The 24,097-nt window shown below is 44.2% G+C and overlaps 1 protein-coding gene across 2 annotated transcripts in view; it reads left to right on the top strand.

Moving 5' to 3' along the window:
• LOC115482310 (transmembrane protein 176B-like) overlaps positions 1–23,878 on the top strand; it is a 220,363-nt gene extending 196,485 nt beyond the window's left edge. For both annotated transcript variants that reach the window (XM_030222029.1, XM_030222011.1), the window contains exons 6-7: positions 163–282; positions 22,994–23,878. In XM_030222029.1, the coding sequence (XP_030077889.1) occupies positions 163–282; positions 22,994–23,095 (222 nt within the window). In that variant the 3' untranslated portion in view covers positions 23,096–23,878. The remainder of the gene's footprint in view (positions 1–162; positions 283–22,993) is intronic.
• Positions 23,879–24,097: the final 219 nt, after the last annotated feature.

Genomic DNA, 24,097 nt, shown 5'->3' with positions numbered 1-24,097 from the left:
GTGCAGACCAAGTACAAATGTGGGCAATGAAAAACCCTATTCAAGGGATGTTGGTGATTAAACATGATGGTCACCCTGGTGGTGGTAAAGCTGATCTTTTTATTATTATTATTGATGATATAATAATGATTTCTTCTCCCCTTTTCTCCCCATCCTCTGCAGAATTTTGGATTTGGTGTTAACATCATCCTGATGGTTTTAATGATTCTTGAGCTGTGCATCACTTTCTTCTCTGTGTGTTATAACTGGAAAGTTTTGTGCTGTGTTAAATCATCTCAGCAGGTAAGAGGAATGGGTGGGGGATGGGAAGAAACAGTAAATGTTGAGAGAAGTTACTAAGCTCTAGTAAAATACGGCATTTTTACTACAAAAGTTTAGCATAGGAGTCCCTAACTGGCAGTGACACAGAACCATAAGCTAGTGACTATATGTTAAAGGAATTTAACATCACATGCGTTCTGCACTTCAGAAGATTGGGCTGGTAATACGCAGCCTGAGGCTTCCAGGGAGCCTCTCTTAAAGGGATTGGTGCTGTTAAGGTATATTGTCCAGGGGTCTTCTTTGCTGCCCTGACACATCTCTCATTGGTTCCTCCCCCCCCCCCCCCCCCCCTTCAGGGGTTGCAGGTGCCATCTTGAAGACCAGAGCCAGTAGGGACAGGAGCAATTGGGAGTCACTTCATGTGACATGATCCCACCTATAACTTCTGAAGGTAGGCCCTGGGGGGGGGGGGGGAACAGGGGATGGGAGCACAGTTTGAAGTGTTTGTCCTTTCTGTGTGTTTTTGGATTGGGGAGAGGGTTGGTGGTATTGAAGGGTCCCCCAATGATTTGTTAACAGTGTTGGCCTCTTTAAAATAGTGCCTGGGCACATAGCGCTATATGTTAACAGGAAAAATAACGAGCTTTAAGTGGTGGTTAGTGCAAGTTGTGCTTAATTGTTTTGCATGCTTTTCATCTCACTTATTGTGCTGCTCATGGTACCTTTTAAACAAACATATATATAATGTTTGCCCCTTAACAGGCTTTAGTAACTTCCCCCTCCCCAAATTGGCCCTTTCACTTTGGCTAGATAAGCCTATAAGTATGTAATCCCCCTTCCTTCACTTTATCTTTTTTACCTGACTTGGTAACCCTATACCTTCCATATTTTCCTGAATATGCTCAATCTTGAGTATTTTTCTTGAAGAAATGTGGTAGCCAACTCACGCCTCATGTTCAACTTTGGAAAGGTAGATAGATAGCTGTGATTCGGGCTGCATTTGAGCTGCGAATGATTAAGCAGTTTGAAAGTTACCTCTCGCTTTTACTACAGTGGCACAGCTCTTTGCAGGAATCTATCCTGGATAACACGATGCACTACACAGTGGGCTGCTGTAGAGGCAACCTAGTGCCTTACAGATTGTACAAAATACAACTGCATGAACCATAGGGGATTTTAATGTGAAGGACCGTGTACCTATCCAGTTGGGTTAATTCACTGGTTCCCTATAAATTTGCGGTAACAAGAAGGCTACAAGGATCTACAAAAGCCAAAGAAAGACAATAGATCGCCAACGAAACCAGGAATTAAATACCTAGAGGCCAATATTCAGACAGTGGGAGTTAAACCGGCTAACTCCTGTAGTTGGCGCTAAAAGGGGATATTCAGTTCTGGGCTGTTTCCAGTGAGTGCATTGAATATCCGGTTTATTTTTGGGTGGCTTATAGGTAACCGGCTAAGTCGATATTCAGCCTTAACTGGTTATCTTAAACTGGCCATGGATATCCTACTTTTTCATGCGGCCAAATATGGTCGCTAAACCAGGCTTGATATTACATAGTAACATAGTAGATGACGGCAGAAAAAGACCTGCATGGTCCATCCAGTCTGCCCAAGACAAACTCATATGTGTATACCTTACCTTGAATTTGTACCTGTCCTTTTCAGGGCACAGACCATATAAGTCTGCCCAGCAGTATTTCCCGCCTCCCAACCACCACCCCCTCTTTCCCCCAACTGCTCCGCCACCCAATTTCAGCTAAGCTTCTGAGGATCCATTCCTTCTGCACAGGATTCCTCTATGCATACCCACGCATGTTTGAACTCCGTTACTGTTTTTATCTCCACCACTTCCCGCGGGAGGGCATTCCAAGCGTCCACCACCCTCTCCGTGAAAAAATACTTCCTGACATCTTTCCTGAGTCTGCCCCCCTTCAATCTCATTTCATGTCCTCTCGTTCTACCGCCTTCCCATCTCCGGAAAAGATTTGTTTGCGGATTAATACCTTTCAAATATTTGAACGTCTGTATCATATCACCCTTGTTCCTCCTTTCCTCCAGGGTGTACATGTTCAGGTCAGCAAGCCTCTCTTCATACATCTTGGAACGTAAATCCCATACCATCCTCGTAGCTTTTCTTTGTACTGCGATTATATTGGGCGATTATAACTGGCTAGATGCTAACGGAGGATATTTAGCAGGGGATAACTGGCTGTTCCCCACTGAATATAGGCAGATAGCGGGTTAAGCTCTATTTAACTGGTCAGCAGCCATTCTGGCCAGTTAAGTAGCGCTGAATATCGGGGGTGGGGTTAGTTTATTTATACTACAATATGTAGACATACTTCAAACCAATGCCCAGCACAGCCACACACTGAATTTCTATATATGTTTAATTTTAGTATGTATTTTGCTATTAAATACATTTTGACACAGATAACTTTTTTAAATATGTATGGCTTGACTTTATTAACAAGTTCTTTTGTATGAATTTAACAGTGCCACATCAGTATTGATTTATAGTGTTGTAGTTTATATGATTGGCTATTTAGTATTCTTTTTTTTTTTTTTTTTTTTTGTGATCTACGTTAGTATTTGATTTTGGTCTACTGCATTTCTTTGGCTTGGGCTTCCTATAAAGGCATGAGTGAAGTGTAATGATTTAAAAGTATTGAGTAGAGAGATGGTAGCCGTGTTCACTTTTTGAGGTAATCAATAGAAATAAAATAAAACATGGAAAAGAGAATTTTTTTATTGGACATAACTTAATACATTTTTTGATTAGCTTTCGAAGGTAGCCCTTTTTCGTCAGATTGGAAATAAGCAAATGTTGGTAGATGACATCTCTCTATATAAAACGCACCTCCAACGTTCTAATGAAGCCTCACTTTCCCAACGTTCTAAAAGTGAGGTGGCTGAGAACTTTTCCTCCATGAGTGTCTGCCCCGCCCACGCGTCAAACGTGATGACGTCGAGGGCTGAGCACTGACACTCATCCAATAAGGAGGAGTAACAGCACGTCACAACAAGGAAGCATTCAGAGCGCGAGCCGGCCCACTGACGAGGGGCGCTCCAATTGCCCATCACATCAGCCAGAGAAACAGTCAGACAGCAGGCACGCGCTAATAGGGAGGAGTAACAGCAGGTCACAAGGACGCATTCATAGCGCGAGCCGGGCCACTGACGAGGGGCGCTCCAATTGCCCATCGCAACAGCCAGAGAAACAGACGGCAGGCGCACGCCTGCGGCAGGTGAGCAGTGCACAGAGGGCCCGGGGCGGACTCGCGCAGTTCTGGTGTCTCCTCGGGCCCCTATTCAGCCTGTTGTGTGTTCAGCAGTTCGCCCTGAGATCCATAAAAGTGACACGCCAACCCCCCCCCCCCACCACACACACACACACACACACACACAACACCATCTTCTTAATAAACTGCCTGCCTGCCTGCAACGGATCCCTCCAGTTTCATCAAAACTAAAACTGCCTACACAGAGCCCACCTGAGTGCCGTGCTGAATTCAGATTGCTGTTTCAAACTGACTCACAGACTCACCCCCTACCGCCCCCCCACAAAACAAACCATCTAATATGGACACTCAGCATTACTCTACACACAGCCAACTCCCCCCCCCCCCCCCCCCCCACACCAACATACACACACTCCCATGGACAGACGGCATCTCCCTTTCACAATCACAGACGTACACTCCCTCCCCCAACCCCCAAGTGAAACATTAAAAAACTCTCTCACACACACTCACAGACCCCCCCAACCCCCCCAAAAAAACATACAGAACAACCCTACCCTACCACACAAACACCCCCCCCCCCAATATGTCACACACAAACTGCTCATGCAACTCACACAGTTCATAACAAAACAATACGATCAGCCAACCCACACCCCTTCTTCCACTACAGGGCTCAAGAAAGGGAACTAATTGTCCCCCATACAAACAGTTTCACACAAACAACCCACTAACAACTATGCCACGCTACCCCCCAACAACATCTCTCTCTCTCTCTCTCTCTCTCTTACTCACACACAAACCCCAATACCTCAGAATACACAAACTGTTGGAAAGAGAGGGCCTGCCAGTGGACAGAAGGAGGGAGGAAGGGACCCGCGAAAACACTGCAACTGTACACAAGGGAGGATCTTGCAACTGGAAGGGACACCATGAAATAGCAGAACCTAGAAGGCATGGAGGAAGGGTAACACAGACACTCGGAGGGAGGGACATAGCTCGCAATTCTTTGCTGGAGGGCCGTGCTGAATTCAGATTGCTGTCTTCCACTGACACGCACAGACTCGCCCCCTACCAAACAAAAAAATCTCACAGACACTCTATCACTCACACACTCTCTCTCTCACGCAAACACACACACACTCTGTTTCTCTCTCTGACACACACACTCCATCTCTCACACACACTTTCTGAAACATACACTCTGAGGAAAACCTTGCTAGCGCTCGTTTCATTTCTGACAGAAACGGGCCTTTTTTACTAGTGTGTGTGTATATGTATATATATGTATATATATATATATATATATATGTGTGTATATATATGTATGTATTGTGACAAGGCTACAGCCCAGAGGTACAAAATGAAACAACAAAATCCTGAACTACGTCTCCCAGAATGCATTGCCCGTCCCAGCAAGGGGAGCCCCAGGGATAGACAAGATGGATGTATACCAACTCTGACCACAAGAGGGAGGGAGAAGGAAGAAGCCCAGTTCCCCTGGCTCCGTAATCAATACATCATGCCTCCCACCTGTAAGAGGGAAGGGTGGGGTGAGAAGCAGGAGGAGGGGATGGATTGGGTGGAGGAGGGGGTTAAAGAGGCTGAGCAAGAAGCAGAAAGCAGGATGGAATGGGAGCTGGAGAGCCCTGAGGAAGGTAGCACCTGAAGGTGGAAAGCCATGTGTTTAAAAGTTTTGATTTAAAACCTGTTGTAAGGAAGAAGCCTGTTTTGATTTGAACTGTTTGCTGTGGGGGAAGGGCAGAGGGCTGGAAGAGTTATAAGCCTGGTTCCCCAGCTGCTCCTGTTGTGTAAGAACTGTGGGAGCTGGAAACCCTGGTGTACAGGAGGGAACAATCCTGCTGAAAGGCCAGCACTGCTTGTGATATGTACTTTGAAAAGTATTTTCAAAGGGGGGGGGACTATTGCAGCCCTCAAGAAAGGGCAGAGACTTTGGATTGCTGGGTGAGGGGCAGCACAACCCTGCCTGGGGCAGCCCTAACCCAGGGCTGGACTGAAGCTTTTGTCTGTAACTTGGAAACAAAAGAAAAAGAATATTTGAAGGTATCTGCTGGTGGAAATTTGTGGGGCTCGGATTAATCCTGGGGAGGAGACTTCCTTCCTCCCCCTACTGGCGCAGCGGTCCCGTTTACAGTATACAGTGGGGGAAATAAGTATTTGATCCCTTGCTGATTTTGTAAGTTTGCCCACTGACAAAGACATGAGCAGCCCATAATTGAAGGGTAGGTTATTGGTAACAGTGAGAGATAGCACATCACAAATTAAATCCGGAAAATCACATTGTGGAAAGTATATGAATTTATTTGCATTCTGCAGAGGGAAATAAGTATTTAATCCCTCTGGCAAACAAGACCTAATACTTGGTGGCAAAACCCTTGTTGGCAAGCACAGCGGTCAGACGTCTTCTGTAGTTGATGATGAGGTTTGCACACATGTCAGGAGGAATTTTGGTCCACTCCTCTTTGCAGATCATCTCTAAATCATTAAGAGTTCTGGGCTGTCGCTTGGCAACTCGCAGCTTCAGCTCCCTCCATAAGTTTTCAATGGGATTAAGGTCTGGTGACTGGCTAGGCCACTCCATGACCCTAATGTGCTTCTTCCTGAGCCACTCCTTTGTTGCCTTGGCTGTATGTTTTGGGTCATTGTCGTGCTGGAAGACCCAGCCACGACCCATTTTTAAGGCCCTGGCGGAGGGAAGGAGGTTGTCACTCAGAATTGTACGGTACATGGCCCCATCCATTCTCCCATTGATGCGGTGAAGTAGTCCTGTGCCCTTAGCAGAGAAACACCCCCAAAACATAACATTTCCACCTCCATGCTTGACAGTGGGGACGGTGTTCTTTGGGTCATAGGCAGCATTCCTCTTCCTCCAAACACGGCGAGTTGAGTTCATGCCAAAGAGCTCAATTTTTGTCTCATCTGACCACAGCACCTTCTCCCAATCACTCTCGGCATCATCCAGGTGTGCACTGGCAAACTTCAGACGGGCCGTCACATGTGCCTTCCGGAGCAGGGGGACCTTGCGGGCACTGCAGGATTGCAATCCGTTATGTCGTAATGTGTTACCAATGGTTTTCGTGGTGACAGTGGTCCCAGCTGCCTTGAGATCATTGACAAGTTCCCCCCTTGTAGTTGTAGGCTGATTTCTAACCTTCCTCATGATCAAGGATACCCAACGAGGTGAGATTTTGCGTGGAGCCCCAGATCTTTGTCGATTGACAGTCATTTTGTACTTCTTCCATTTTCTTACTATGGCACCAACAGTTGTCTCCTTCTCGCCCAGCGTCTTACTGATGGTTTTGTAGCCCATTCCAGCCTTGTGCAGGTGTATGATCTTGTCCCTGACATCCTTAGACAGCTCCTTGCTCTTGGCCATTTTGTAGAGGTTAGAGTCTGACTGATTCACTGAGTCTGTGGACAGGTGTCTTTCATACAGGTGACCATTGCCGACAGCTGTCTGTCATGCAGGTAACGAGTTGATTTGGAGCATCTACCTGGTCTGTAGGGGCCAGATCTCTTACTGGTTGGTGGGGGATCAAATACTTATTTCCCTCTGCAGAATGCAAATAAATTCATATACTTTCCACAATGTGATTTTCCAGATTTAATTTGTGATGTGCTATCTCTCACTGTTACCAATAACCTACCCTTCAATTATGGGCTGCTCATGTCTTTGTCAGTGGGCAAACTTACAAAATCAGCAAGGGATCAAATACTTATTTCCCCCACTGTATATATATATATATATATATATATGTGTATATGTGTATGTATATATAAAGTGAAACATCAAAGCATTTCAGGGACAGTCTAACAGGATGAGGGTGGATAGGTGAGAGGAAGAGTCGGGTTGGGTGGATGAGGGACAGGGAGATATGCATGGAGATAGGAGGGTGACAAAGCAGTACAATTTTATGGTTTATAATAATGGGCTAGAAAACCCAGATCTTTAAGTCCTGTCTGGTGGGTGTCAAAATATTTAATCATTCTGACTTCAAAGGTCTTAACGTTCCTGTATTGTTTAAAGTTCCTTTTTAGGATTCTTACCATAAAATCACTGGTACAGTGTTCTGGTTTTGTAAAGTGTTGCCCCACAGAAATGACATCCTGGTTGGTACTAGCATTTTTCATATGGTGTATGTAAATTAAATCTCTCCTTTAGCATCAGACTTGTTTCTCCAATGTAGCATCCTTCACTGCATTTTTTACACTGAATGATATATACCACATTGGAAGATGAGCATGTGAAAGATTCCTTAATGTTGAATATTTTTCCTTTGTGAATGACCGTGGGATCCTGTGAAATGTTTTGGCATAGCTTGCAGCTGGATATATTTGCAAGGTCGTGTGCCATTCTCTTCTTTTTGAGTCTGTGTTGGGAGTTTACTTCTGATTAGCTTGTGTTTTAAGTTGGGTGACTGTTGGAAGGCCAGCACTGGTGGGGATGGAAATATCTCTTTCAGTAATTCATCCTCCTGGAGTAGAGGCTGTAGATCTTTTATGAGTTTTCTTAATTTTTCCAGCTCTGGGTTGTATGTCACTATAAGGGGGATTCTGTCTGTGGCTTTCTTTTCCTTGTAGCAGATTTTCTCTGGGTGTTTTGAGGGAGGAGGCAATATTCTTGGAGATTATTTTGGGGTTGTAACCTTTGTTTGAAGGATGCTGTCAGGATTCCAAGCTGTCTGTCTCTGTCCCCTGGGTCAGAGCAGATATGGTGGTACTTTGTGGCTTGGCTGTAAATAATGGATCTTTTTGTATGTGAAGGGTGGAAGCTGGAGTTGTGGAAGTAACTGCATTTGTCTGTGGGTTTCTTGTATATGGATGTTTGTATATAGCCATCGCTGATTTGAGACTGTGGTGTCCAAAAAATTGACTTTTTCTGGGGAGTAGACCATTTTGAATCTGATTGTAGGATGGTATGTATTGAAGGAACTGTAAAATTGTTTGTTTCTTCCCCTCAGTCCAAATCATAAAAATGTCATTGATGTACCAGTAGTATTTTAGGGGTTTGGTCTGGTATGTATTCAGAAATGTCTCTTCCAGCTCAGCCATAAAGAGGTTGGCATATTGGGGTGCTGTCCAGTGCCCATCGCAGTGCCCATGATTTGTAGATGGATATCATTGTTAAAGCGGAAATAGTTGTGAATTAGATTAAATTTGATTACTTTTGTAATAGTTTCTGGTGAGTATTGATGATCCAGTGTGGATGTTTTTAGGAGCTTCTCACATGCATCTATGCCATCTGCATGGGGAATGTTGCTGTATAGTGATTCAACAAAACAAAAAAACTCTCTCATGTAATGGCAAAAAATAGTAATTTCAACAATAGACTAAAGAATCTGTGGCATGCATCTATTTTAAAGGGAATTTAGGGAAAAGCCTCTGAATTTAACCCAACCCAAGTAGTCATTTAATAATGACAAGGGTTGAGAGAGCTTCTGCTGGGAATTATATCATCATAGGCAAAAACCCTTTTAGTTCCAAAATGAATGAAAAGATGCTAAAAGCTCAACAGAATCAGCTCGGGATCTATATAGCATGTGAAAGTCAAGAGAGTAACTTGCTTTCAAGTGCAGATACAAAGCAATAAGTGGGTCATCGGTCAAACACACCGACTTCGGCCAAGGTTTCGCTAGTAACGCTGTGTCAAGGCGTGAGTAACCATAAAAGTTCACAATATGAGCATGCTTCCTACAGGAAGCAACCAGGAAGCATGCGAGCTTCTTTCATTCGACCTTTACCTCCCTCCAGTGGTCAGTTCGGGCACCTTTTTGTGGCTTGGTCGTAAGGAAAAAAGGACCAGGTAAAGTCGTCCAAGTGTTTGCCAGGTAAACTTTTTTTTTTTTTTTTTTTTTTTCCCATTATGTGTCGAGGACGCCCATGTGTTAGGCACGCCCAAGTCCCGCCTTCGCTACGCCTCCACCATGCCCCCAGGAACTTTGGTCTTCCCCGTGACGGAAAGTAGTTGGGGATGCCCAAAATCGGCTTTCGATTATACCGATTTGGGCAACCCTGTGAGAAGGACGCCCATCTTGCAATTTGTGTTGAAAGATGGGCGTCTTTCTCTTTCAAAAATAAGCCTGATGGTAACACAAAAGGGGGGTGTTGCTCTGTAAAATCTAAGGATGTCTTTTAAGAAGGCACACTAGCATTTTTAGCACATTCTAAAAATAGGCGTGCGCTAAATGCTAGAGACTCCCATAGGAATACATTGGCGTCTAGCGTTTAGCACGCGATAAAAACGCTAGCGCGCCTTTAGTAAAAGACCCCTTCAGTATCTTGGACTGAGTCCAAAGTGGGAGACATTAAAGAAAAGTGTTAGCAAATAAGTTTTTAAGGTCAGCCTTGAATTTGGGATAAAGAGTTGTAATCTCAAGCATCCTGGGAGAGCATTCCAGAGCTGAGGTCCCTGGACAGAGAATATTGTGTGCCTGGTGTGTTCATGGACTATCATACGATATGTGGGGATAATAAGATGATTTTGCTGAGCTGATCAGAGTTCTTGAAGGTCTATATGGTTTCAAATAGCAGAAAAGATATAACTGTTCTCTAGAGGCTAATATATAGTGAACTAATAGAATTTTATAGGTTATACAATAGTTGATTGGTAACCAGTTTGCATTCTTGAGGTGTGAGGTAATATGGTTGTACTTCCTTATAGCAATTGGACGAATTGCAATGTTTCTGGATGATTTGGAGACATCTAAGTTCCTTCACCCCAAGACCTTGAAGCAGCGAATTACAATAATCCAATTGAGTGATTACCAATGAGTGGGTCAGAATGTTAAGAGCTGAAGGGAGAATCAGGGAACGGATAGATGAAGTAGCAACTCTGGACAACTCTGAGAGATGTTTGAAAGAGAGTGGAATCGAACAATAGACCTAGAATACAAACTTTATCAGTTTGAGGGACTGGAATGCTTGAAAGAAGGATAGATATAGATAACAAGATGTTCATTTTGGTAGAAAAAAGAACAAACTTGATTTAGCAGGATTAAGGACAAGGCAATGGTCATGAAGCCAATTAGTGAGCTTGATGAATTTGTGATTTCGTGCATGGATTTTGTTGGTGTCTCATATGTAAACAGGGTGCAGAGCACCTGTATGTAGTCTCCCTTCTATCAATTCCCATCCAACCTCCAATCTCCCTGAACTGTATGTAGGCCCTTGCCATGTCCTACATGATGTCCCTGGTAGTCCATTGGAGTTGTTGGGGGCCAGGAGCAAAGGCCTCAGCAAATGGTTTGCCATGACCACTCATAGCAGTTCACTATTATGTGCCATGAGAGGTGTACTGTAGCATACAGAAAATCACTCAGATAGCAATTAACTCTGGACTCGTTTGGCTAGGAGATATGACCAGCACCTAAACGTGGCCCTTAGGTTTTTGTTAAATAATGGCAATACCAAAGCAAAATGCAAAAATAAAATACTGTATGTCTGCATTACAAAAATACACTGATTACCAATAGATATATGAATATATGTAAATCTGTAACTACACAATTACAGTATATCCTGAGAAGAGATTACCAACTTAGCAGCAAAGTTAGGCTACTGACCACAAGTCCTGGGACAAACCCAGTCCTTCACAGGAAAAAAATCAAAACTAACTAAAACCTTCGCCATAAGAGGAAAATAGTGTGCGTCACCCTTGTGGTCTATAGGTTTGACGTCCAGATGGAGTGATGGATTGGCTCCTCTCCAGGCTCCAGCAGAACTTCTCCTGTGAGCCTCTTCAGTCAAGTACTAGTCCAATGTCCTTGCTTGGTGAGCAACAGGTTACACAGTCTTTGGAGAAAGTCAGAGAGCTGCTTCTGGACTTGACTTTGTGCAGTGCTCAGCACAAAGATACAATTCACAGTGTTCAGGCAAATCAGTTTCTATCTTATGAGAGAGATCCGTATATCCTGAAACCTTCTTTCTATCTCATGCCCAGCAGTGGCCCTGCCCTCCAGGTCCAGCTGGTGACAAATGTAGAACAATCACTAACTGTGTACCTCCGTCCAGCAGATTACCCATAGTCATGACAGAGTGGCCTTGTAGACTTGCATCAAAAACATCTTATCAGAAGTAGGCTGGAAGTACCACACTCGACTCCATGGTTCACAGATGTTACTGGAGACACTGTCCCTGAGAAATGCGCTCCTCCGCATCTTCCCAGGAGATAACTGGAGGCAAGTTTCAGGTCAGCATATGCTTGGTGTCAAGAAGTAATTTTCCTTCAGTAAAAACAGGTTCATGTATTCAGGCTTTAGGCTGCAGAATCCATATTGGTTCAGGCCTAACCAGGCCTCAGTCCAGCAAAGGTGAGACAGCAGGAAAACCCCCTACAGAGGTCATAGCAAGCCATTTGCGGAGACCTGCCACAAGGGGCAGGAACAAGAAGCCTTCGATTCTGAGCCGTCAACAACCCCCCAAGGACATTATGTGGGCCGCCCAAGGGGCCTACCTACACCTCAGAGGTGAGGAGAAGCTTTCTTTCCCATGGGCTGAAGGGGAGAGGGGTAGGAAGGAGGAGGGCTTTCCCGGACCAAACTAGTTATGGAAGTTCTGGCCGATATTCAGCCAGGGGTTGCATAAACTCCGGCAGCCTTGCCTCCTGAAATTAGCCCCAATATTCAGTGCTGGTGCTGGACATGGCCTGACACTGAATATTGGGGGCAGTGTTGCCAGGTGGAAAATTTTTTTCCCACCCAATCCAGCACAAAAACTGCCCAAAACCCGCCCAAACTCAAACCCCGCCCCTGACACCCCCACCCCTGCGTCATCACCCCGCCCACTGCCGTCACCGGCCCCGCCTCCCACGTCACTAACCCCGGCCAAAAACGTCACTAACCCTGCCCCCCGTGGCCGAAAAAGCCGCCCAAAAAACCGCCCTGAAGCCCAAAAAGCAGCCCAAAAAACCGCAACCCGCCGCGGGCAAAAATTTCCCGCGGCGGGTCGCGGAAAACCGCCCAATTGGGCGGTAAAACCGCCCACCTGGCAACACTGATTGGGGGTTAATCTAGCCAGTGACGACAAAAACAACAAAAAAAACCACTGACTACTACTGACTGAATATGGGGGGAGATAATATATGCTTCATGACACCATCAATTGAGGTCTATGCAGAAAAACTATTTAGAAGCTGAAATTATCAAAGGTAGTTTGGAAGAATAAAGAAAATAACTTTATTGCACTCAAAATATGGGTACTAACAGATCTGTATCCCTCTTAAAGTTAGTGCTTAAATTTCTATCCAATTTGGTGAAAGTAACAAAAAAAAGAGCCCCAAAATTGAAAAATAATAAAATGTATCCAAGTTTTGTTTAACCTGTACCCATCCCTAGTTGCAGTATTAAGATGCTTTTACAGTTTAAGAAGTACAAAGTCTGAATTTCTCAACGTGCACACCAAGAAGCGGAGGAGCAAGATGATGGCAGATAATCGATCACATTTTTAGAAGGGGATATAAAGGGTGTAGGTTTGGATAATTGCTCATTTTAACAAGGGAAACATTTTGCAGAATTATTTTTCTGTATTTCTCCCAATCCAATGTAAGTGTATTCACAGCAGATCACCAAATTATAAAAAAATCACTAGCACATGGGACACTGGTGAAAGAGGCAAAGGCCATCCAGTAAACAACAAGACAGCCTTTACAAAATAAAGGGCCCTGTTTACTAAGGTGTGCCAGCGTTTTTAGTATGTGCTAAAATTTAACGCGTGCGCTAAACGCTAGAGCCACCTGTATGAGTGTCTTTAGCATTTAGCATGCGCTAAAAACACTAGCGCGACTTAGTAGACTGGACCTAAATCTTCTTATCCTGATCTTACATCAAATGTTTTTATGTTTGAGATGTTACATGTGAATGGGAATACATATGACATCTTCCATTTTTTTGTGGATATTGTTTGTGATGTGCTTTGAGGCTGGATAAATTGATAAATGTTTTAAAATTGCCTAGAATACCAAGGTGCCCTTTCACTAAACAGCAGTTTTTAAAAAAAAACCTTATGCAGGTCATTCCTTAATGGTAAGGCCATTTTTACCGCTGATATAAAATGTCTGATTTTTCTATTTTCCTTATTAATGGCCACATTAATTTTCCCATTAGTATGTGGCCATTGGCACGTGAGCCCCTACTGCCACCTATTTTGTAGATGGTAGGGACTTGCATATTAAACCCACGCTAAGCGGTTAGCACATGGCAGTGCCCACTGCTAACAGATTAGTGCAGAACATACCCGTTCTCCATTCCCAGACCTACCCCTAGTGCTTTAAAAAAAAAAAAATTACTGCAGGATGCCTTGGTGTGCCCAGCAGTAAGCCATTTTTTTTGCTGTGATACGGCAGCTTTATAAGAGGGCCCATAAGTTTTTGTAGTAATCCTCACAGCCACCAAAACTAATGAAGCAGTTTAAAAAAAAATTACTGTTTCTCTCTGCCCGAAGTCCCTCACTGCAATCTAGCCACTTTGACAATTCTGGTCAGTAAAGCCACAGTTTAGCGATATATGCAGTTTACTGCTGTAATGGTTTATCATCCCTTGAGAGTCACTAGCGATCGACTGTACAAAAGCCTTGCACTCCATTTTTTTTTAAAATTCATTTACTGTTTGTGTCTATTTTTCGGGTGTCCTATCCATTCCATGCACAGAGGCCCTGATAATCAGAAGCAAACGCAGGCGCTAGAGGGCAATGGTGCCGTATTAGTGCCTGACCGATGATCAGAGCCAGCGAGCGTGTGTAACAAAGCACTCACCAGCTCTGAATGCAATGAGCATGAAAATGTATGGGGCATTACCTCCCCACCACCAATGCTCGACGGGCAGCACACCAAACATTGGCACTGCTCCCGCAACAAATCCTACGCCAGCTCAAAGCATTGAGAAGGAATGGGGAGCCCTGTTCAGCATGCTAACAGGCCCCTAAACCCCCCACAAGCTGTCAGGGCCCTGGTAGCTAGGGCCTCTCCCCCCCCCCCCATCCCCTGCACAGCAACACGTGGGGGGGGGGGGGGCAGGAAGTCCCATGGACTTCCAGCCCCCTGACATGATAATCTCTAACCCAACCCCCCCCCCCCCCCCCCCCCCAAGTGGGCTGTCATCCGAACACCAAGCTCCCCTGGTGGTCTAGTGGAGCCCCCCCTCACCATACCTTGTCACTGGAGGAGGGACCCTCTTTGTCCGGTGCCGCCTTCAAAATGGATGCACTGGGTAGGGCAGGGCAGCGCCGATCGAGGAGTGAGTGTGCTAGTCCCTCCTCCATTGACAAGGTACGGGGCAGTGGCGTAGCCAGATCTGACATTTTGGCTGGGCCCACAGCTAATATGGGTGTGCACTCTGTTTTGCCATGGGGGCAGAGTAAGGAACACTGTCAGGAAATATATTTATCTCGGGAACATTTCCGGGAAATTTCTCTCCTTGAAGCTAAAATCATAATAACTTCAGTAAGTTTTGTGATAAGGATCTTCTGAGTTTACATTTGCATACAGGACTCAAATACAAATCCACCTATGCATCCACCTTTTCCTATCTAAGCGCACAACTATGGAACACATTGCCAAAAGCAGTAAAAAGTACGCTCGACCACCTAAATTTTCGGAAAGCACTAAAGACAGACCTGTTCAGAAGAGCATACCCCACCGACCCAACATAAAAATACCTGGACACTTGCAACACAATGTAACCAAAGACCGTAAGACATTACCTGACTCTTCTTCCCCCCCTTCCCTCTCTAAGTTCCCCCAATTGCGCCTACCATACATGCACCTCATTCTACCACAGTATCACTTTGTATTCATTCATACCATGTATTTGTTCAGACTGGAATCGGTTAACACTGTTAATGGTTACATGTAAGCCACATTGAGCCTGCAAAAAGGTGAGAAAATGTGGGATACAAATGTAACAAATAATAATAATACATCCAACAACATAGGTAGCAGAAGCATAATAAAGTTGCCCTTTTACTAAAGCTTAGCACCCCCACAATCCTGGAACAATGTATTCAAATTGTAGTAGCACCTCAATAATAGCAACACAAAATCCCTTCATTGCCAAGTACCTTGTGATCCTGCAAAGAAGCTTCTTAGAGCCTATATTGCAAACCATAACATCAGTTCCAATAACAGTACCTTTAAAAAGGCAGCAGTGAATATACACAACAGCAATATACATCCCATTGGAGAACCCAGACAACTCAGACTCATAGATCCCCATACAAACCACATGCCAGCAGAAACTCTCATCTGCTCATGCAGACCACAGACCAACCCTCATCAATTACAGAATAAAGGACCAAAAATTAGAAATTTATTGATTTTCTACATTTTTATGCCACATTATCTCTGCAATTCTAAACTGATCATAATTCAACACACATTAATTTTAAAACATATTACAAAAACATAAAAACCTTCCCTACCCTACCCCATCCATCCCAGCAGCCTGGCATCAGCTTTTCCGTTCAATACTCTCTATCCATCCCCTTAGCTCAGCATCAGCCCTTCCCTTCTCTACCTTACTCCCCCCCCCCCCCCCATCCATCCCTGTAGCTCAGTATCAATCCTTCCCTTCCCCACCATCCATCCCATAGCTAAGCATCAGCTCTATCCTTCCACCCCACTCCTCCCTGTAGCCTAGCATCAGCCCTGTCCTACTCCCTACCCACCCCCTATGGAATTAAATAAAGACTATTTTTCATGCCCACCTCTGCACGCACCGGTCCACTCAGAGAAAACTGCCAGCGCCTACATTTTTATTTATTTTTTTTACTTTAAACTAGGCACTGCAGAGACTATCCCCACCCAAAAACCCACCAAAATGAGACAACTTTTTTAAAATTAAGCTAGCTTGGCACTATTAAAATTTATTGTTGGGGAATTTTTGGGTGGGGATGGGCTCCTCATTGCCCTAGGCAGTGAAATGTCTACCCCCCACCCCCATCCAGAAGCCCACTACCAGACCAGAGCCATCATTTTGGTTACAAAAGAGTAATCAAAATGCTGGCTGGTCATAGTGGTGGGCTTCTGGGTGGGGGGGTGAGCTCTTCACTGCAGGGCAAAAAAAGGTATATTTTAATCATTTAAATATATACATTTTTTGCCCTAGGCAGTGAAGTGCTTAACCCACCCAGAAATTCCACAACAATAAATTTTAATAGTGCCCAGGCCCCAGCTAGCTTAATTAAAAAAAAAATTACATGATGTTAAAATTATGATGTAAAAATAAAAAAGCATTTAAAATGTTATTACCTGCAGAGCTGGGCTGGCAGCTGCATGACAGTAAAGTAGCACCACGGTTCAGTACCGAGACAGGAACTCTATTCTCACATCTCGAAGAACCTTTTCCACGTTTCCAGGGCCAGGCTCGCACTAGCTCCATGCTCATCCCTGCGTGCAGCTATTTTTTTAGCCTGCCCTGATGGCCGGGAGCGAGCGGACGGAGCGAGAGCGAGGCTGAGCACACCGCCGCGCACAGCCACATCATACGGTCATACCGCTTAGGATGAAACGACGAGCTGCGTGATACGACGTGCATTTCAGTGCCGACTGCCGAGTCTGACTCTGCAAGCCCAAAAGGTAGGTGGGCTGGAGCCTGGAGATCAGCTGAGTGGGTGCTGTCTGCCGTGGTACGGTAGGCTGTTGCAGTGTGTGCGCTTGGGTGGGCGGGCCTGAGCCGAAATTCAGGCCCACCCGTAGCTACGCCCCTGGTATGGGGAGAGGGGGAGAGCTTCACTAATCTACTAGGGAAGCTCAGGGTTCAGGTAGCAGCCCACTTGCGCCACCAGGGTTTACTTTTTTGGTTGTTTGTGGAGTTTGGGGGGGTGGCAGATGGCGGAGGCATGGGGGTCCCACAGACCTCTATTTCCTCATTTACTATTACTAATTTCTATAGCGCTACTAGACGTATGCAGCGCTGTACACTGTACATAGAAACAGTCCCTGCTTAACAGAGCTTACAATCTAATTAGGACAGACAAACAGGACAAATGAGATAAGGGAATTACTAAGGTAGGAAAGATAAAACATGGGTACAGAACAAGTGAGTAAGGGTTAGGAGTTAGCAGCAGCATCAAAAAGGTGGGGTTTTAGCCTAGATTTGAAGACGGCTATTTGACAGGTCCGGGCTTTTGACAGCCTGGACCAGTCAAACTAGTGCAGGAGGATTTAGGCACAATCCTCCCGCACTCCCCCCTATGATCAGAGCTAATTGTGTGCCTATATTTGCATGCAATTAGCTCTGATCATAGAGTCGGTATAGCCCCACTCTTCTGGTGCTATTTTTAAAGTGCCGTATCTGCCCACGAATTGCTTCCTGTGAAGCAAATTCCAGTTGTTGATCCTTCATCTGCTCACAGAGCTTCATCAGATGACCTTTTTCTAGAGAGCTCTGACCTTTTAAAGGCAGTTTGTCTTGTTCCCTATTTACTCTTCTTTAAAGTATACGATTAAAGCCCTAAGCCTTACGACACCTGGCTTTTGGTGCAGATCTAGTACCATTTCAGATGGAAGATGGGTGGATATTTTAAATGTCCACAGCAACATTTACCGTCGGATTCTATATAGTGCGCCTAGATGTCAGCACAGAAATCAAAGCGTATTCCATAATGTGCATAACGTAATTGGTTAACAAGCTAATTGACATTCATTTCATAATTGGATGTTAAGCAATTATCAGCACTCATTGGCATTAATTAGAATTTACATGCAGTACTTGCTAAGTGTATTCTGTAACAGAGAGCACATAAATTCTAAGTTGCAAAGATGAAAAAAGGGCATGGAATGGGCAGGCCATGGGCGTTCCTAAAATCTATGTGCATTGCTTACACCTGGTCTGCGCGCAGTTTAGGCTTCAGGATTTACACCAGGTTTTATTTGGCATAATTGGTCACAACTAATTTGTCGCATGCGCCAGTACTCGGCATATTCTATAAACCGCCTGAAAATTTAAGCCTGTTCTATAAAGTACACTTAAATTAAGGTGTACTTTACAGAATATGCTTATGCGAATTTCATTAGTGTCGTTTTTTTTTTTTTTTTGTATTCTCATGATATATAGAATCTAGTTGTTAATGCTTACATAGGCCCTTATTTAGAAGGAGCCATAGATATAAGCAACTTTAAAGAACTCCTTTTCTTATATGGGACATGTCAACTAAATATCCCATATCAGTATCAAATGCAAAGAAGCAGGAAACTGTGTGTGTGTGTGGGGGGGGGGGGGGGGTTATTATTATTTGCTGATAATACAGCACACTGTAGAGAAGGTATGCGCTATTTGCAAAGAGAGTACTCCACTGAGCATGTGCGAACTACTGTACATGTGTAAACCACTGTGCATGCATAGTGAGTATTTTTCCAGAAAGAGTGCACCCTCTTTGCACATAGAGTGCACTCTGACTTTGGTCCAAAGATTGAAAAAAAATGGGCAAAAAAAAAAAAACATTCCCAGAAACTATAGTGGAGGAGTGGCCTAGTGGTTAGGGTGGTGGACTCTGGTCCTGAGGAGCTGAGTTCGATTCCCACTTCAGGCACAGCTCCTTGTGACTCTGGGCAAGTCACTTAACCCTCCATTGCCCCAGGTACAAATAAGTACCTGCATATGTAAGCCGCATTGAGCCTGCCATGAGTGGGAAAGCGCGGGGTACAAATTAAACTAAAATAAATAAAATATAAGAAATGGGTCAATTTTCTGGCTGCCCGTCCCTAGCAACTTTTTCACATGTGTAAAGATTGTTGAATGGCTTTTACATGTTTGCCACAGGGGGTTGTTACATGTGGTGCTCAAGGACAAATTGCCAGGGGACTTGGTGGACCCACCTCAACCACTCCTTCAACCCCTAAGGATAGCAATGTGTAGTTCTCCTGTCATAAGAAGAACTCATATTTTGATCCAATATGCCCCTAGATGTTGGCATTTGCACTTGCACCCAGTCACAAATAAGTGCCTAATGTAAGGGGTAGATGTCCAGTCCCTTGCCCCCCTCCTCCGTAAGGGAGACAGCAACCAGGAGCCACCCATCTCCAGCCTGATGGTGTAGTGAGAGCAGAACTATATCACAAAAAACGTTCTTCCTTTAAAATATTTAATTTCTTTTATTACAATACATATCTACTATAATAAAACTCACCCTCAACGTTCTGAGGACACTGATGTCAGTGAAGCCAAGCCCTGACTTCTTCAAAAAGGTTCGAAGGTTCGTGGTGGTAAAGCCACCAAAATTGCTCCGGGCCCCGCCCTCGAGGGCAGAGCAATGGCAGAACAACGAAGGGGTTGGCAGGGAGGGAGGCGTGGGGGGGTGGGAAATTGCTCCGGGCCCCGCCCTCGAGGGCAGAGCAATGGCAGAACAACGAAGGGGTTGGCAGGGAGGGAGGGAAGGAGGCGTGGGGGGGTGAGAAATTGCTCTGGGCCCCGCCCTCGAGGGCGGAGCAATGGCAGAACAACGAAGGGGTTGGCAGGGAGGGAGGCGGGGGGGGGGAAATCGCTCTGGGCCCCGCCCTCGTGTCAAACGTCATGACGTTGGGGGTGGAGCAATGGAAGAATAGCGGGTTGGCCAGGGAGGGGGGGGGGGGTGTTGGCGACGAACACCTTGCTAGCGCCCGTTTCATTTGATCTGAAACGGGCCTCTTTTACTAGTATCATATAAAACAACTTATGCTGTGCGAGTTCCGGAACTTGCCCAGTCACACCCTTCACTTCACCACCCATTCACATAAACCTTGTGTGGACACATTTCTATATATCCACAATCTGTGTACATGCTCCCCAATTGTTAGTTTCCTTAATTTCAAATCTTCCACTTGTGTCTTAGATATTGTCCTTAACGGTTCAAATTATAATCCTTGTAAATCATAAAAATCTGAATCACATCAAACGGGAGCACAATGTTCACAACAAAGTCTCTCCAGCACTCTTCTTGGAGTAGTGTTACTTCAGCAGAGTGAATCAGTGCAGTGTGTCAAGGGCTTCCTGGAATTTACATACTGTTTCCAGACTTTAAGCACCTTCCAACTCTTCACACCTTCTCTCTTCACAAAAGAGATTTGAAATTGAGGAAACAACAATTGGGGAGCATGTACACAGATTGTGGATATATAGAAATGTGTCCACACAAGGTTTATGTGATTGGGTGGTGAAGTGAAGGGTGTGACTGGGCAAGTTCCGGAACTTGCACAGCATAAGTTGTTTTATATGATATATGTATTGTAATAAAAGAAATTAAATATTTTAAAGGAAGAACGTTTTTTGTGATATAGTTTTGGGATCTGTTCTTCTAGTTTATTTATCCCCAGTAATATATATGTAGTGAGAGCAGAGCCATCACCAGTCAGTCCTGCTCTTAGGCTGTGGGTTTCAAATGGCTTCTGAAACCCCTTGTGGTAATAGCACTAGGCAGAGTCTGCCACACTCATGCACAAATCCACCAAAGTTCTTTCCCCGGAGAGTAAACTTTCTTCCCATAGGCCAGTCACTAAAGACTCCATTTATTTGTCATCTTTTTGTTCTCTTATTCTTTTTAAAACGGTCAATTGTAAAAAAAAATGTGAATTGCTTGTGATTTGAGTTCTTATCCAAAGAAGGGACCTGTTGTGCTAACTGGATAAGCCGTCCATTAGAGGTCAACCAAAACTGGCTGAAAGTATTTAGACAAACTTATCGCCTGGTTTGGATGACACTGAAACTGAAAACTAAAGATTGGTTGTGTGAATGTGAACCAATAAGGCCCACTGGGGATTGTCCGAGCTGGCAGGCAGCAGCCCTCTGCTAACCCCACAGGAGATTACCCTCCAGTCTCAGAAACTGCAAGCACAGGCCGACAACTGGGATAACCATTTTAACAAAGATTTCTCAATGAGTCTGGCACGTTTTAGGTTCCCAAGTCAATGGAGATGTAGTTAAATATCCTCTGAGACAGAGGAACTTTGTGAGAATGTGTGGTTCAAAAAAAAATACCAGCTTTTTAATACATGCTTACCCAAACTTGCACAAGTACCAAAAGAAAGTAATATGGAGATGTTTCCTGCTTTTTATTTAGTTATAAAACTGATTAAGGACAAGCATGATATAGATTCTTACTAAAATACGGTGAAGGAGTCCAGACACTGGTCTACACTGTGGACATTATACCAGCCTGATCCAGAATAAAAAAGCCCATTGATGTTACTGAATGTGAGAACTATGTACTCTGAAAAGTTACAATCATAAGCAATTTATTTCTCAAATTTTTTTCTAATATATAAACTTTATTTCATGTTACTATTTCCCTACTAACACTATAAGCTGACCAGTACTTGTTCTTGAAAGCAAATCGCTGCAGATTCCTTTCTTGTTGAATCCTAACTTCTGTATGCCACATGTTTAACGCCACTGCATCTTCATCATGCCCAAAAGAGCCTGGAAATTCTTTAGAATCGCCCAACTAGTATCCAAGCCAGAATATATATAATTATTTTAAATAATGAAAGACCATATTTTACTTCCAAGCAAAATGGTTTCCGCACATGTTGACCTCAGTTAATGAAAACTAGAATCAAAAGCCATAGTGCTTTTACAGTGGCTGACGTTGTGCCACAGCTGATGTCATATTTCCACAGAGAGGCTAATTCCTAAGGAGCTTATCACTCCAAATGTACAAACAAATTCCTGCTAAACCTTAATTACTATATAAACTACTATGTATGTTCATAACTGCATTACTTTCAATTGCATTGCATGCAAAAAAAAATAAAGTAGCTCCCCTCCCCCTGAATACCTTACAATCGCTGGTGGTCTAGAGGTGTATTCGGGGCAGGAGTGGTCCCCAGTCACTCTTGCTCATGCCAGTTCTACTCTTAAAGTGGCTGCGATGATCTTTTGGCAGTCTCACAAGATTGCCACTAGAGGTCATGGCTGCCATTTTGAGAGTACAGCCAGCCAGGGGCAGGAGCAGCTGGAGATCACTCCTGCCCCAAATACACCTCTAGACCACCAGGGATTGTAAGGTAGCCCCGAGGGGGGCACCTATATGTGAGCAGGGGGGAGAAGCAACTCCTGGTGGGAGGGAAACAGACGGGATTTGTACAACAAATTACTTTCTTATGCATTATTCTTTGTTATGTATCCTATACTGTTTATTGTAAGCCGCAGTGAACGCACACTTGTTTGGGATAAAGTGGAATATAAATGTCATAAATAAAATGTTTTCAGCTTCCACCGAGAACACATGTTGGAGTTTCAGCTGAAACCAGTCAGAAAAAGGATTTGGGGCCAGTTTTGGCACTGTAACGAAACCAAAATTCAGTCAGCCTCTACTGTCCATTTCTAGTGCACAACCACAAGGCTGCTAGAACAGCACTGCAGAAAAAAGGAACCACTTGCTGCCAACAGGATATTCATTCTTGACTTTATAACTTGTTAACTGGGCATAGGATGAATGTAACCATTAGAAATCTATTTGTGTCCTGTCTCATTAATGCTTTTCTGTGCTCCATGTTTTAGGATGATGGTGTCCAGGCAGATGAAGACACTGACCCACTTCTTGCTCCAGAAGCACATCCTCCACCTTACGAAGAAAAGATTGGGAATGTGGAAACAGTTTAATAAAAGACAACTTGGGAAACGATCCCATTAAGGCTGATGATCACTATATCCTGATAAAACAGCAAATCTCAGATTCTTGCATTAGTATCTGTTTACTTATCCACTGGATGAAATTCTATAACCAGGCACATCTGTTTATGCATCTTGTAGCTGCGTGTTAGTTGCGCTAATAGCAGATTATACTTGTATTCTATAATGGAACCCAGGCGCTTAGGTTGTGTTTTAGAATACACACCTGCCATTTTAGCCTCCTGCCATTGCATCATCCACAGAGCTGATATCAATGTAGGCACCTACATGTAGCAGGGATTTGTGTAAGTGGGGGCCCTACCTATGTCCCGCCCATGCTCTGCCCCTGTATACATCACTCTTGCAAACACTTCTCTAAGTTAAGTGGGTATCCTGCAGAATAGCATTTAGGTGCCCTGTTAGAACTTAATATGTGCATGCTCTCTTGTGTACATACTGGTATTCTAAACCTTTACACATATAACACACGCATAAATATGGGGGCCTCGGTTATAGAGTTGCCTTTAAGAAATGCACAGCTCTGCTACTTGGAACTGGGTTTCTGCATAACCCAAGCTATGCTGTGCTAACCTGATTTTTAGATCAAACACCAGATCTGCCTATATTTGAATGGGGCAGGAGTAATACTGCTTGTCTAGTCATAGAGTAACTCCACATCATACACCTGCTTAGCACTTTGTAATCTGCAATTAAGCTGTCTCTCAAAGTCCTTGATTTTAATTTTTCCAATAAAACAACTTTCTTACTAATATGCACAATTCTCCTTGTCAGTTTGTTACAAATGTGGAATCAGTTGTGTACACATGTGCTTCTGTTCCAGATATGATGAACAGGTATGGTAACTAGGGTTCACTCTTCTCATTACTTAACCCTCCCCACCCCCAACCAAAAAAATACCAGAGCAGTTCTCCTGCAGTATTGATTGAATGACCACTTGTTCTCCAACTCAGATTCAGGTGTGTTCTTAAAGGA

The sequence above is a fragment of the Microcaecilia unicolor genome, chromosome 1, assembly GCF_901765095.1.
Source record: "Microcaecilia unicolor chromosome 1, aMicUni1.1, whole genome shotgun sequence".
Classification (NCBI taxonomy): Eukaryota; Metazoa; Chordata; class Amphibia; order Gymnophiona; family Siphonopidae; genus Microcaecilia; species Microcaecilia unicolor.
This window is presented reverse-complemented; position numbering and strand designations above follow the sequence as displayed.